Source organism: Vigna unguiculata, chromosome 5 (assembly GCF_004118075.2).
Source record: "Vigna unguiculata cultivar IT97K-499-35 chromosome 5, ASM411807v1, whole genome shotgun sequence".
In the NCBI taxonomy this organism is placed as follows: Eukaryota; Viridiplantae; Streptophyta; class Magnoliopsida; order Fabales; family Fabaceae; genus Vigna; species Vigna unguiculata.
The window spans coordinates 15,282,242-15,295,990 of NC_040283.1; the positions used below are offsets into that span (position 1 = coordinate 15,282,242).

Consider the following 13,749-nt stretch of genomic DNA (forward strand, 5'->3'; position numbering starts at 1 on the left):
TCGCCCAGGCGAGTCGAACTTGCCTAAGCGAGTTTGGCGGAGGCTCGCCCAGACCTTCTATGCGAGTTGTCGCCCAGGCGGGTGGCCCTGATTTTTTAGCGAGACGCTGCCTCGCTCAGGCGAGGTGAGCTCGCCTAAGCGAGCTGGCGCGTTTGTTTCTGCTAGCGTTGTCGAACTCTCGCCTAGGCAAAGGGGAACTCTCCTGAGCGAGCATTCTCCTCGCCTAAGCGAGACCCCTAGGCCTGAGCAACGAGTTTGGGCGAGGGTACGCGTTGGTTGGGTGTTTAGTTCTCTACTCTTTTATGTTTAACATGCAATTGATGGAGTGATTGCAAAATGGCATGTAGGGTATATTATGAATGTGTGAGATGGTGTATGAATAATGAATGACAAGCTTGAATAAATCCTTGGCATGAAATGGTTGGTATTAAAGAGGCATGATAATGAGATGAGTTGGAAATCCTTTATGCATGGATGGCTTATGATGAGTTGAAATGAGTTGGACCTGGAACATGAAAGGCGTTGGTCTTAAAGGTTGGTATGATGAACGTATACATGCATGATGAATGTTATTTGGCTGTGTGATTATGTTTGGTCTGTGTCAGTGCGTAATTCCTTGGGGTCTCTAGGTGAGACTTTCAGGGTCGCGCTTCAGTGGTCGGGACGTAATTCCATGGCCCCTGTTAGTGGGTGTCCATGGTGGTGCCCCATCAGTATAACTAGGTAAGGATTCTTGTTAAGGTTGCATTCTGACACTCTAAGGAGTCAGTTAGTCTCACCTAGAGCGGACTGACTCCTGTGGTGAGGGTAGTAGGAGGCCTGAAATTCATTAAGGGCTAACCTTGTGGTGAGGGAAATTGATTCATCGTAACACTTGTAATACATAGCTCGGGGGTGAGCAGAGGTATCCACCATAAGTGCAAGCATCCGCTGAATTCGACCAAGTTATATGTATCCGGATGAGTCAAGTCGTGTCTTAGTGTATTGTTTGAGGAGTCATAACATGCTTGATTGATGTGGGTATATGAAATCGTGAAAAACATATATGATTGTATGAATGAAGTATTTTGTGCTCTAGCTTACCCTACTTTTATTGTTGTGTGTTCTATTGTGTGGTACTTTCTTTTGCAATGATCATCAACTTGTTGATGTGAGCAGATGCGAGGAACACCCGCGGACAACAGGGAGGTGATGGTTCCGCTGCATGATCTGCGTAGGCTGGATCTTTGTTTCTTTAGGGCTTGTCCCCTATATCTCGTTATGCTTTATTTCTCCATCTGTATGTGTTAGACTTTTCAACTGTTTTCTTTCGGCATCGTGGTGTCCCTAGTTTTGTAAGGGTTGGGTTAAGGACTCCAAGACTGCAATATCGTACTATCTTTGTGTGGCGTTTCTTTTAATTACGTTTATTAATTAAATGGGACGTTACACATATATACATATAATATATATATATATATATATATATATATATATATATATATATGTATATATATATATATATATATATATTATTTGAATATTTAAAATTTATTGGCGGGTTGGTTAGCCAACCCGACTCATCACGAGTTCAACTCGAATGAGGCAGGTTCTTAGTGGGTTGGGTTCATTTTTAATCCGTACTGAAATTTGTAATTTTTTTTCAACTCAACCCGAACCCGTGATGAGCCGGGTTGACTCACGGGTTATAACCTTTTTGACGGCTCTACCAAATTATATATTCTGAAATGAATTTGGATCATGTAATTAGGGATTCAAAATAAAAAGTGAATAAAATTAAAATTTTAAAATGTACGGAGGTACAGGAAAAAATACCCCACGTATAGTTATTGAAATACGAATCTCATTAAAAACAATAGTATAATTATAAAAAAGAGATGACTGAGGGATCATATTGTTGTACTGAAGTTTAGAATTCAAAAATCTTTACATAAAGTTTCAGAGACTAAAAAATAAATTGGTGTTCTTATTTGTCATGGTTAGAGATCAAATATCAAAATATGACTTACCAGTAGACTTCATAAGAAATTTTAAACATTCAATTTTATAACATAATGGAAACATTTATTCTTCAATAGAAGAGGATGAAGATTCTTGAAATAATAGAAATTTCTTAGTTGCCTTTCTCAGTAAAACTATGACAATGGCATCAACGATTTTCTATTGGTTTTTTTTATTGTTCTTCTATTATATATTCAAAATACACTTATGGTCACTAATTTTGAAATTTTAAAATAAATTAAAATTATTTTTAAAGTACCAAAACAGTATATTTTAATTGTTCAGCAGATGACAACAACAAAAAAAAACTCAATAGAAAAACTTGACTTCGATAAGAGGCACTAGTGACATAACCACAAGTTAATTGCACTAAAAACAACCCTAATAAATAAAGAAAAGTACATACAATCCTAAAAAGCAACGTCGGAAGTTCTAATACCAACCTGAAAAAATTAATTTGAAAAAACTAATATTCTTAATTAATTAATTAATTTGAAATAATACATCACCCTAACCCAATAAATAATAATTTTTGAGAAATTTCAATAATCTTTTCCGAATTTCTTGTAATATACTTAATATCGTACTAAAAACACAAATAATTCATGGAAAATAACTTTTGTTTAGCAAAAGTAGTCACTTCCTTTAATTCAAATAAGTTGATCTTTGACCTTTTTCTGTTGTTGTAAACACAACGTTAATTCCGTGTACACAGCGCCTATAACTAAACTTTAAAACAGAATTCTGTAAAAGCTTATCCTTTCTAGATTTTAAATTAAAATCACTGAGCAGATTCCTGAACGTTTTCGGCTAAATTTTGAGAACAACTTAATGCTTCACTTGATGTTCTGTTGACGAGCAAGATAAGATTCAATTTGTTTCCTCAAATAACAGATTCTAGGAATTAAAGACTAAAAACACATCAAGCAAATCAAGCCAACATAAGCAATTAAATTCAACAAGATTCCAAGCAAGAGAACACGTCCATTTTCTGCTACAAACTCGAGTTATCACACTGAAGGAAAGTTATCGATTTTTAGCGTATTTTCAACATAAAAAAGTGTTGTTCCTACCTTAGAAAACACCATTAGCACCACCTCAATTATTTATCAAACAAATCTCACTGCACTTCCATATGAGCTATTGATGTTCTTTAATAAGAATCGAATAACCTTCTATTATGCAGATTATGGAGATTACACTCTCATTTTGAAGGAGAACATCACCAAAAATACAGAGATCTCACTTGATCAAACCATAATAAATATGTGAACAAAACAATAAAACATCACCAAAATCTGTTGATAGGCTTAAGGATTATAACAGACCCCTGGGAGTATTCATTTCAAAGCCAAATACCGCTCCAGGATTCCCCTACTACGAAACTCTTGGGTTTTGTTGATGCGTCATTTTTACACCTTAGCTACCAAAAAATCCTTATTTATAATCTTCAATTCTGATCTTTAATTAAAGAAGCTTTCAAATTTTCTCCCAAATGGCTACAGAAAAAGGTGTGTTTGCAAAATTCTCTTTCTAATAGACACTTAAGTATTGGTTAAAATTTATTCAAAACTACGAGAGACCCATTAATTGAGAAGAACGAGACCCACAAAAATTTATGATCTCCAATACATTAGAATCAATAGTAAAAGCATTTATCCAAACACTAATAAATAAACAAGAAACTGTTATCAGAACATGCAGTGAAATAATTCTTATCTTCAGAACCACATACAAAACAATTTTCTTACAAAGAGCTTCACATTTACAAATTAAATATTGCTGATTCAAAGAACTGCGTTTGGCATACAACGAGTCATCACAAAAGGAGCAATAGCGACTCATGCAAGAAGACTCAGGAGCGAATACAATGTTATTACCAAAATACTATTATTCCAAACAAAGACACCAGGTATTGTGATTCAGCCCCCAGCGTTAAACACCTTTTGAAAGAAGCAATAATTATTTGTTCATCATCTCAAATTACATTACTAAACACATCATACTCCACAACAAATAATTCGACATAAAATTTCAATACATTCCATGTCTACAACCAACACATCAAACCTCAAACCAGTCATTAAATTATTGCCTATTTTTTGCTTCCACCTGCATTATTGCCTCCTGCTTCCTGTGCTGCTTTCTTTGCCGCCTTCTCCTGCAGCGCCTTCGCATCTCTGTCCATGAAGAAATAAAAATTTCACGCAAAGATAAAGGTTAAGCACAATTTATTTAAAAAATCAAGAAAAACCGAAATATTAAAATTGCAGAGTGTTGTGATGAACATCATCCCAACCTTTCCCTGCGCTGTTCAGGGGTCAACCCATCAGCTTTCGTCTGCTTGCCTTTAGCACCGGTTCTTGACTGAGCCCTTTCACGATCACGGTCCCTCTGGTTACCGCGTGCGCTTCAAAGTTAAGTGCAAACAATAAAAAAATTCACAAACCAGGCTTCAAAAACCAAACCACAGATACCCATTTGAATAGTGGCAAAGAAAAAAAAATTAAAACTTAAATAAACACATAAAATTACGAAAAACTGTTCCTCCCCACGGATCCAAATCAACGAAACTATTAATCCCAGAAAAACATATAAGATCAATAACAAAAATGGTATGGGAGCGTGAAATGAGCTTCATTTTTCCCTCGGATTTCCTAGCTGAAAGTCAACCCCATCGTTAAATCAACGAGAATTCGAAAAAAAAAATAGCAGTAAATTTTGAACATAGCAAAGGATATGAGTCATTATCGCAGATCAATTCTTCGAGAACGAAACGAGCTCGGAGACGAGAGGAAACCCTAAATATCGAAATTGGGAAACAATAAATACAATTAGCGAATTAGAGAGGAAAACAACGGAGAGAAAGGCGAAAAAGCAAAAAAAAAAAAAGAAATTTACCTGATCGAAAGAAAGCGGATAGATGCAGAGTCCGAAAATCTTAAAAAGAGAAGGAAGAATGAAAGAACAGAGTGCGATGCGAGAGAATATAGGTGTACTAAAATATTTGTTCCAGCTGGAACATTCAGAGCCCAAAAATTGAAATTGTTTATCGTTATGAATTAATGATTGTCATTGATTTGATATATTTATTTGTATGATTCATTACTTTTTATGATAAATATTTGTATTAACTAAGTTGATTTGTTTTTTTTTTTATGGATTACATATTGTATTTATAAATAGGACTTTTCTTATCAATAATAATACAACACGTTATCAGCACGATGCTTCAAGGAATTGAAGACTAGTGGAAGCTTTTTCTCTTTAATGATAGTGCTATGCGTTCTCAATCCAGGCTTTTTCTAATCATTTCTCAATTTACAGTTTTACCTTATATTTTTCCTCTCTTATGATAAGAATTGTTTGAATTTATCAATTTTTATCTCTCTCTTATTATTTTTATTATGATGGTGATTATTATTATTATTATTATTATTTTTTGATGATTATTATTATTATTATTATTATTTTATGTGCTAGTTCTAAACACGCGAAACGTTGTAAAATTTAGATTTGTGACCCTTGATACTACAAGGAAGAATTCCTTATATTGGATTTTAAATGTTGAAATACATTTAAGATACAATGGATATTGGGATACCATTAAATAAAGAAATAAAGCATCTAAGCAACTAATTTGCTCATGCGACAAAAATATTGTGAAAAAGGATTCACAAATATTATGAATTTATTTCATACCTATGTATGGCTGGTTGGACAAAGCAATAAAGCTTTTGATGAAAAATCATGAGATCCGCCTAATTTGCTCCATTCCCAGAAGTGAATGCAGCAATCAATATTATGAATTTATTTCATGTCTTTGTATGGCTGAACAAAGCAATGAGCTTTTGATAAAAATCATGAAACCTGTCCAAATTGGTTCTGTTCCATTCCCAGAAGTGAATGCACCAACATTTTATTTATATTTTCATGATCGATCATGATCTTGATTTTGGACATGGTTATAAAGAAAATTTCAAAGACACATTTTGTCACCAGAAGTGGCACGATAATGTGAAAAAAGGAAAAGAAAAATGTGAAAATATTGACAAAAAGATGAAGGTATATATTATCATTACGATGGTAAAGACTATTTGAGTTGTACTTATTGTACACCAGAGCATCTTACAAATAATGAGAAGAACATAGAAACACAATTTGCTTATGAAGATGGTGATTCTGATTATGGCCATATGGATGCTACTCATCTTGATATTGTTATTTTCTTTGCTAAAGAAAATGGAAGCATTGATCACCTCATTGATTATGAGAGTGTTACAAAAAAAATCTCATATTGAAATTTACGTTTATATAAAAAACGAATGTTTGCACTAGTATCAAATGTGTCTTATTGATAGTGCAACAACTTATATAATTCTCAAGAGTAATACATTTTTCTCTTGTTTGATAATGCGAGACATCAATGTTTGTATTATTTATAGTACTACAAATATATTTGAAGACTCTATAAGAGCTATTATACTTCTACCAAGAAGTTGAATAAAAACTTATTAAGTTTCAATGATATTTGTCTAAATGGATATTATATTGAGACAAACAATGAAAAAGATATGAAATATCTTTATATCTCTATGATTGAGTTGAAAAAGAAAGTGTATTGGAGAAATTATCAACATTCTCTTATAGTTTGTACTACAAGTTTATTAGTACAATTTAAATGCATGTCATGGTAAACCATAAGTTTACAAATCAAAATGATTGTCTTGTTTGACATGATCAATTATTATGATGCGGAAAAAAAAAGGGTTGAAAAACTCATGTGAACACGTTTGAAGCGTGGTAGACCTATTGGTTCCAAAGATAAAAACTCTTGAATGAGAAAAGGGGCTAATATGCAAAATAACCTAATCGAAAAGGTTGAAATCCCAAAAGATTCATTTGACATAATTAATGATTTGGTTCCAGAAGAACCTCAGGTACCTGAAATGGTTGAAAATGATGAGATCTCAATAAATTATGTCATGAATCATATAATATGGAACCAAAATGAAGTTAACATTGACAAAACTTTTACTTATAACATAGCGATGAATGCTATGAATGACAATGAGGATCAATAAGCAATGATCATTGAAGATTGTCGGCAAAGAAAAGATTGGCCAAAAATGAAAATATGCAAAGAAGCATAATTATATTTGTTTTCTAAACGAAAGGTTTTTGAACATATAGTTCGCACACCTAAAGTTATGAAACTCGTTGGGTACATATGGATTTTTGCGCAAAAATCAAATTAAAAATGATGAAATTGTTAGATACAAAGCATAATTGGTTGCTCAAGGTTGTTCACAAAACCTTGTATTGATTAGTGAAAAAACATGTTCACTAGTATTGGATGCAACAACATTACAATATTCGATTATCCTAGTTGCACAACAAGGTTTGCATTTACATCTAATGGATGATGTTACAACCTATTCGTACGGTTCTTTTGAGAATCATATTTATTTGAAAATCCCTGAAGGATTTTATTTGTCCAACAAGACAAACTCTAAAGAGGGTTATTCAATAAAATTGAACATGCTCTTTTATTGATTAAAGAAATCAAGACGTGTGTGACATAACCGTCTTATTGAGTACTTATTAAAAGAAGGATATAAAAATGATCCTATTTGTTCTTGTATTTATATGAAAAGATCCAAATAATGAATTTGCCATAATTATTGTTTATGTAGATGACATAAACATCGTTGGAATTCCTAATGAGCTCACAAAGGCAATTGATTACTCAAAGAAATAATTTGAGATGAATGATCTTTGAAGGGCAAAGTCTTATTTGAAATTAGAAATTGAGTATTCAAATAAAGGTGTTTTTATACGTCAAGAAGCTTATATAATTAAGGTGCTTAAAATGTTCTAAATGGACAAGTCATGTCCATTATGCACTCTAATAGTTGTGAGGTCGTTAGATGTTGATAAAGACTCTTCTTAGACCTCAAGAGAATGATGAAGATCTTCTTGGTCTAGAAGCACCATATCTTAGTGTCATAGAAACACTAATGTATCTTGCAAATTATACTCGATCTAATATTGCATTTGCTATAAATTTGTTAAGCAAGATATAGTTCTTCAACTACAAGAAGAAAATGGTTTGGAGTAAAACATATACTTCGTTACTTTAAGGGTACTACGAATATGAGCTTATTCCATCCAAATGATTCAGATTCAGACCAATGGGTTATGGATATGCATGTTATTTTACATATTCTTACAATGTCACAATGGTTGATCACAAACAAGATGTTTGTACACATGTGGTAGCACAATGATTTCATGAAGGTATACGAAACAAACCATATTAGCAACATCGTCTAATCATACAAAATTACGAGAAAAGTTGTGAATATGTTTGGTTAAGGTTTATAATTCAACATGTGCAAGAAACTTGTGACTATCCCCGAGAAAGATGGAATCAACAACCATATATGAAGACAATAGTGTATTGTTCAATTGAAAGGATGATATAGATATCCAAAAATTCGTTCTTCTAAAAATATGACAAGTCTATTTGTAAAGTTTTTGCCAAGAAAAACTTTTGAGCAAATGACTCACAAATTCAGACTCTGTCACCTTAATGATGTAAATTTACATGAGGGGGAGAAATAGAATATGTGATGAACAATATTGTATTAAAGAATACAGAATGTTGTACTCTTTTTCCTTCACTAGGTTTTTTTTATCACAAAGGGTTTTTGCTAGTAAGGTTGGTTTTAACAAGGCACATTCTTTATCAATGGACACTCAAGGGGGAGTGTTATGAATTAATGATTGTCCATTGATTTGATACATTTACTCATATGATTCATTACTCTTGATGATAAATATTTGTATTAACTAAGTTGATTTGTTTCCTTTATGGATTACATATTGTATCTATAAATAGGACTCTTCCTATCAATAATAATACACAGATGAGTTGCTCCATATTCTCTCATTCTCTATTCTCTCTTTTCTTCTCTTCTCTATTATCTGTCGTCATTCTCTATGTTATTCGCTTTATTTCATAACATTTATTTTATATTGGGTAACAACTATTTATATTAAAAAAATTAACATACATAAATTATATTATGTAATTAACTAATTTCATTATTAAATAATTTTTTAATATATAAATCATATCTTAATAGAAACTAGGATACACAATTATTGTCAGTTATCAATAATTATTTAATTATTTAATTCACTACAATGGGAATGTATTATATTTCTAAGATATATTGGTTTTAATATTTTATAATATATTAATGTATTACAAAGCAACGAGACTAAAACCAAACAGAAATATGTACCGGTTTTGATTTTGTTATTTCTTTTCCGTCATTCATTGATCGTTTAGAAAAGCATGACACATTAAGAAAAATGTTGAATTGAGAAATTGAGAAATAAAAGTAGAAATTATAATATTAAATACATTTAGTGATAATTTTAGAAAATGTATAGAATAAAAACAATATAAATGAATATTTTTGTGTTATTAAATTCCTTTTTTTAATTAAGTATGCTAACCATTTTTGTATCAAAATTAAATTAATGACATTAACAATTATTTTATAACAGTTTTAAAGTGTTATGAATGATTGAAAATAGTAACAATAGAAAGGACTTAATTAAGTTTTAAATATATAAATTTAATTTATTTTTAATTAATTTTGTATTATCTTTTTCTGTCAAGTTATTATTTAAAATTTTTATATTTACAATAGATGTTTTTTAGTTGACTGAAATGATTGTTATTTTATCTGTAATTTCACTAGAGTATTTTCACTTGATAAAAAAAAATGATATTTTGTAATTAATGTCTAATAATGTTATAATTAACATAAAATATAATTGAGTGTTATTTCTTCAGGATTGCTCTATATCAACTACAAAACTTTATAACTTTTTTAACATGAATAAAAAGTAAAAGGTTAAATTATACTTTTAGTCCCTTTTTTAGCAAAATTTGAATTTGGTTCCTCAATTTTTTTTTATCTCATTTTGGTCCTTATTTTGGGAAATTTGATGTAATCAAGTCTTTTTCGTTACTGTTATAGTAACGGTGTTAAATGGGGTATCATGTGTCAGCTTCTGGATTTTTGAATTTTATGAATTTTTTTTTGAATTATTTATTTATTTATTATTTATTTTTTTAAAATTTTTAAAAAAATTAAAAATTTGTCACGTGTCAAGCTGACATCATGTCACGTGACAGTGACAGTGTCACGTGTCACTATTATGGCAGGTGTCATTTTCTCATTCTCAATTTGGTCCCTATATTTTAATTTTAGTCTCAATTTAGTCCCAATTTTTGTAAAAATGATGCAACAATTTCATCCCCTCCAGATTGAGATAAGAAAGAATTGAGGGACCAAATTCAAATTTTGCTATGAAAATGGGGACCAAAAGTATAATTTAACCAAAGTAAAATAATGATACAAGATAATAAATAGTATAGCATTGACTCAATTAAAAGTATAAATTTTTTTTAATACCTAATAAATAATTTAATAAAGACGTGAAAATTAATTAAATTTAAAAAAAATTATTATTCTAATAATTTAATTTAAAAATAAACTGAAAAACAAGAGGCTTTGAACTCACCAATATCATCATTCTGGATTGGAGTGAACTTTAGTTTTAAGTTTTAAAACTTTTAAGTTTGAAGAGACAATTTAATAGAGTAATTTATTTATTTAAAGAATTTAAAATTTTTTTGAAGTAAAATGACTTGTTTAAATGAAGAAATTCAAAAAAAATTAAAATTAAAGAATTTCAAGAAAGTATTTCAAATAACTAAAATAGTAGAATTTGAAATTAACAAGAAAATTAAAATTTCACTCCTTTTCACTCCACTTACAAATGTTAACTCGAGTTAACCCATGTTAAAGCTCAAGTCGAGTCAACTTGAGATGAAGGTTGAGCCGAATCAGCCCGAAACGAAGGTCTACCCAAGTTGGCATGGATAGATGGTCTAGTCGAATCGACCCGGGTCGAAGGTACAACCGAGTCACCCCGCTGAAGGTTGAGCTAAGTGGTTTGGACCGAAGGTTGACTCAAGTCAGTCTGAGTCAAAGTCGAGCTAAGTTGGTTCAGGCTGAAGTTGAGTCAAGTGGAGCCGAGTTGAAGGTCAAACCGATTCGAGTGGGGTCGAAGGTCGAGCAAAGTCGACCTGGGTCGAAGGTACAACCGAGTTGAAGGTCAAATCGATTCGAGTGGGGTCGAAGGTCGAACAAAGTCAACCTATGCCGAAGATCGAGTCGAGCTGACTCGTGCCAAAGGTCGAGCCGAGCTGACTCTTGCCAAAGGTCAAGCCGAGTTGGCCCATGCCGAAGGTCGAGCAGGGTCAGCCCAAGCCGATGGACGAGTATAGTCAACTTGGGTTGAAGGTCGAGTCGAGATTGCTCGGGCCGAAGTCGAGCCGAGTCAACCTGGGTCGAAGTCGAGTCAGGTTTGACAACACAAGAGTTAAATTGAGTCTGTTTGGGCCAAAGTCGAGCCAAGTCGGCTCAAACCGAAGGTCGAAACAACCTGAGTCGAAGACCGAATTGAGTCGACCCAAGTTGGCCAAGCCGAGTTGATGGGCGAGTCGAATCAACATGGGGCGAAGGTGGAGCCGAGTCTGCCCGGACCAAAGATTGAGTTGGTTTGTCTAGGTCGAAGGTCGAGTCGAGTTGGCCCAGACCAAAAGTCGAGTTATGTCAGTCCAAATTGAATCTTTGTGAATCGATCTGAACCGAAAGTCAAGACGAGTCATCCTGGTTCAAAGTTCGAGCTAACTCAACTCAGGCTCAAGAATAAAATTGAGTTTGCCTTGAAATAGAAATTAAATTGCTTTATCCAAATAAAAAAATTTAAATCTAAAATATTTTAATTACTTCATCCAAACAAATTATTTAATAAAAAAAAATTAATTATAAGTAATTCAAATACTATATATTTCATTTTTTAGAGTTTTTAGAAGCTCTCGTTCAAACACATGGAAAGTGTTTAGTGTTAAAATTTAGGGGTTCTTTTTAAAATATTCAGCAAATAAATTATTTTGTTTTCAGCTCGTGATTAATTTTCAACGATGGAAACCCAGTAACAGAAAATTATTAATTTATTAAATTAGACACAAACACGGTATATTTTAAATATATTTAAGTTTTATATCTAATACGAATCTAAACAAAAAAATTAAAAGACAACAAAAAGCTTGAAGATAAAAAACGAATCATCATGTTCAACATAAAAAAACGCAAGACTAAGGAAGCTTTCTCGAGAACACAGGTAAGAACACCAAAATATTGTTATCATTATAATCATTATTTAAAAAAGTCAAAGATATTTGAAATCTGATGAAGCTGTTTTTTTTCTCTCTTCACAAATTCTGGTATAGGACGACCACATATCTAAGACATTATTTAGATTAAAAGATATTATTTGATGTTATATAAAAGAGATTATTTGATGTTATATTATCTTTATTTTAAGGATTTGTTTCTTCTTTAACATGGCATGAAAGTTTTATTAAATAAAGATTCCTACTATGAAAAATAGTCATTAAACCAATGAAATGGATCACTTTTTTAAATAAAAAAATAGTTTACAAAACTTTCGATTGAGAGAGTATTATCAAATTTGATGAGAAAACTATAAATATGATTTGATAGTGAATAAATATTGAGATGTTTCGTAGACATAAGGAGGAGGAATTGAACTATGTGATAATTTGACGTTCTTATATTGATTCTATTTTATGTTGTTCTTTGAGACATAGATGGATTTGTTTTCAACGTTCTAATCACGCTTTATTTACTAATTTGATTATTTTGTGATCATTTACTTTTAAGTCAAAAATCAATATATTATCAAATCTATATTTTCAAACTTGTAATAGAGAAAAAAGAAGGATAAAAGAATATTTTCTTCCAATTTGAAAAGAAACTAGAACGTTTATATATATGGCTTCCTTTCTTATTGTTTATTTGCTATATAACAACAATACCATAACCACAACAAAATGGTATATGTGACCGTTTAGACCATTATAACAATAACAACACCATAACCACAAGGGTATGAGTAGGTCATCATATACTTAAGGGAAAATATACCATATGAAAGAGACTTGCCCTTAAGGGGAGATTGTTGAAAATAATCCAAGTGTGAATCAAAGTCCCACATTGGATAAAAATGACAAAGGTAAACACTATATAAGATGAAAGACCCATAAACTCATTATCTTAAGAGTCAAAAGCGGTGTCAAATGTCTTATGTAGGGTTAGACTAATGTCACACACACACACACACACACACACACACACACACACACACACACACACACACACACACATATATATATATACACACTTTTTTTCATATTAAAACTAAAAGGATTAGGTAGCTTATGTGACATTAGTCTAACCCTACATAACCCACCAAGAACCGACTCACCTAAATTGAACCTGTGGTGAGCCAGGTTGGGGGTGTTAGAAGGACGCTTGCCTTCCCGTAGTTTTTGCTTCGGTCGAGTTCGATGGGACTATGTTCGAGCTTAAGTAGCTTATAATGGGGTCATCCAACTAAGTGATGTTACACCTCTTTCGAAATGCCACGTGTAATTTATAATCGCCAAACTTCCAAAATATAAAACTATGATACCACCACCTATTAAATAGGAAACTTCACAACATTTTTTTTTTCAAAAACCACTTGCCAAAAAGGGTATCCGAACAAAACTTTATTATTCAAAATAAAGCA

At 31.9% G+C, this 13,749-nt stretch overlaps 1 protein-coding gene across 1 annotated transcript; it reads right to left on the reverse strand.

Moving 5' to 3' along the window:
- Nucleotides 1-3,765: 3,765 nt before the first annotated feature.
- On the reverse strand, nt 3,766-5,079 carry LOC114183487 (putative SERF-like protein). The gene is made up of 4 exons (XM_028070519.1): nt 4,903-5,079; nt 4,743-4,802; nt 4,301-4,406; nt 3,766-4,181 (listed from the first exon to the last, which is right to left on the reverse strand). The coding sequence occupies exons 2-4, from the start codon at nt 4,747-4,749 to the stop codon at nt 4,097-4,099; spliced, it is 198 nt and encodes a 65-aa protein (XP_027926320.1). The 5' UTR covers nt 4,750-4,802; nt 4,903-5,079; the 3' UTR covers nt 3,766-4,096.
- Nucleotides 5,080-13,749: the final 8,670 nt, after the last annotated feature.

Excerpts from the sequence above, each read along its gene's own strand:
- LOC114183487 (XM_028070519.1), bottom strand. Across the intron at positions 4,182-4,300 it reads CCTGAACAGCGCAGGGAAAG|AGATGCGAAGGCGCTGCAGG; the intron begins GTTGGGATGATG and ends CTTCATGGACAG.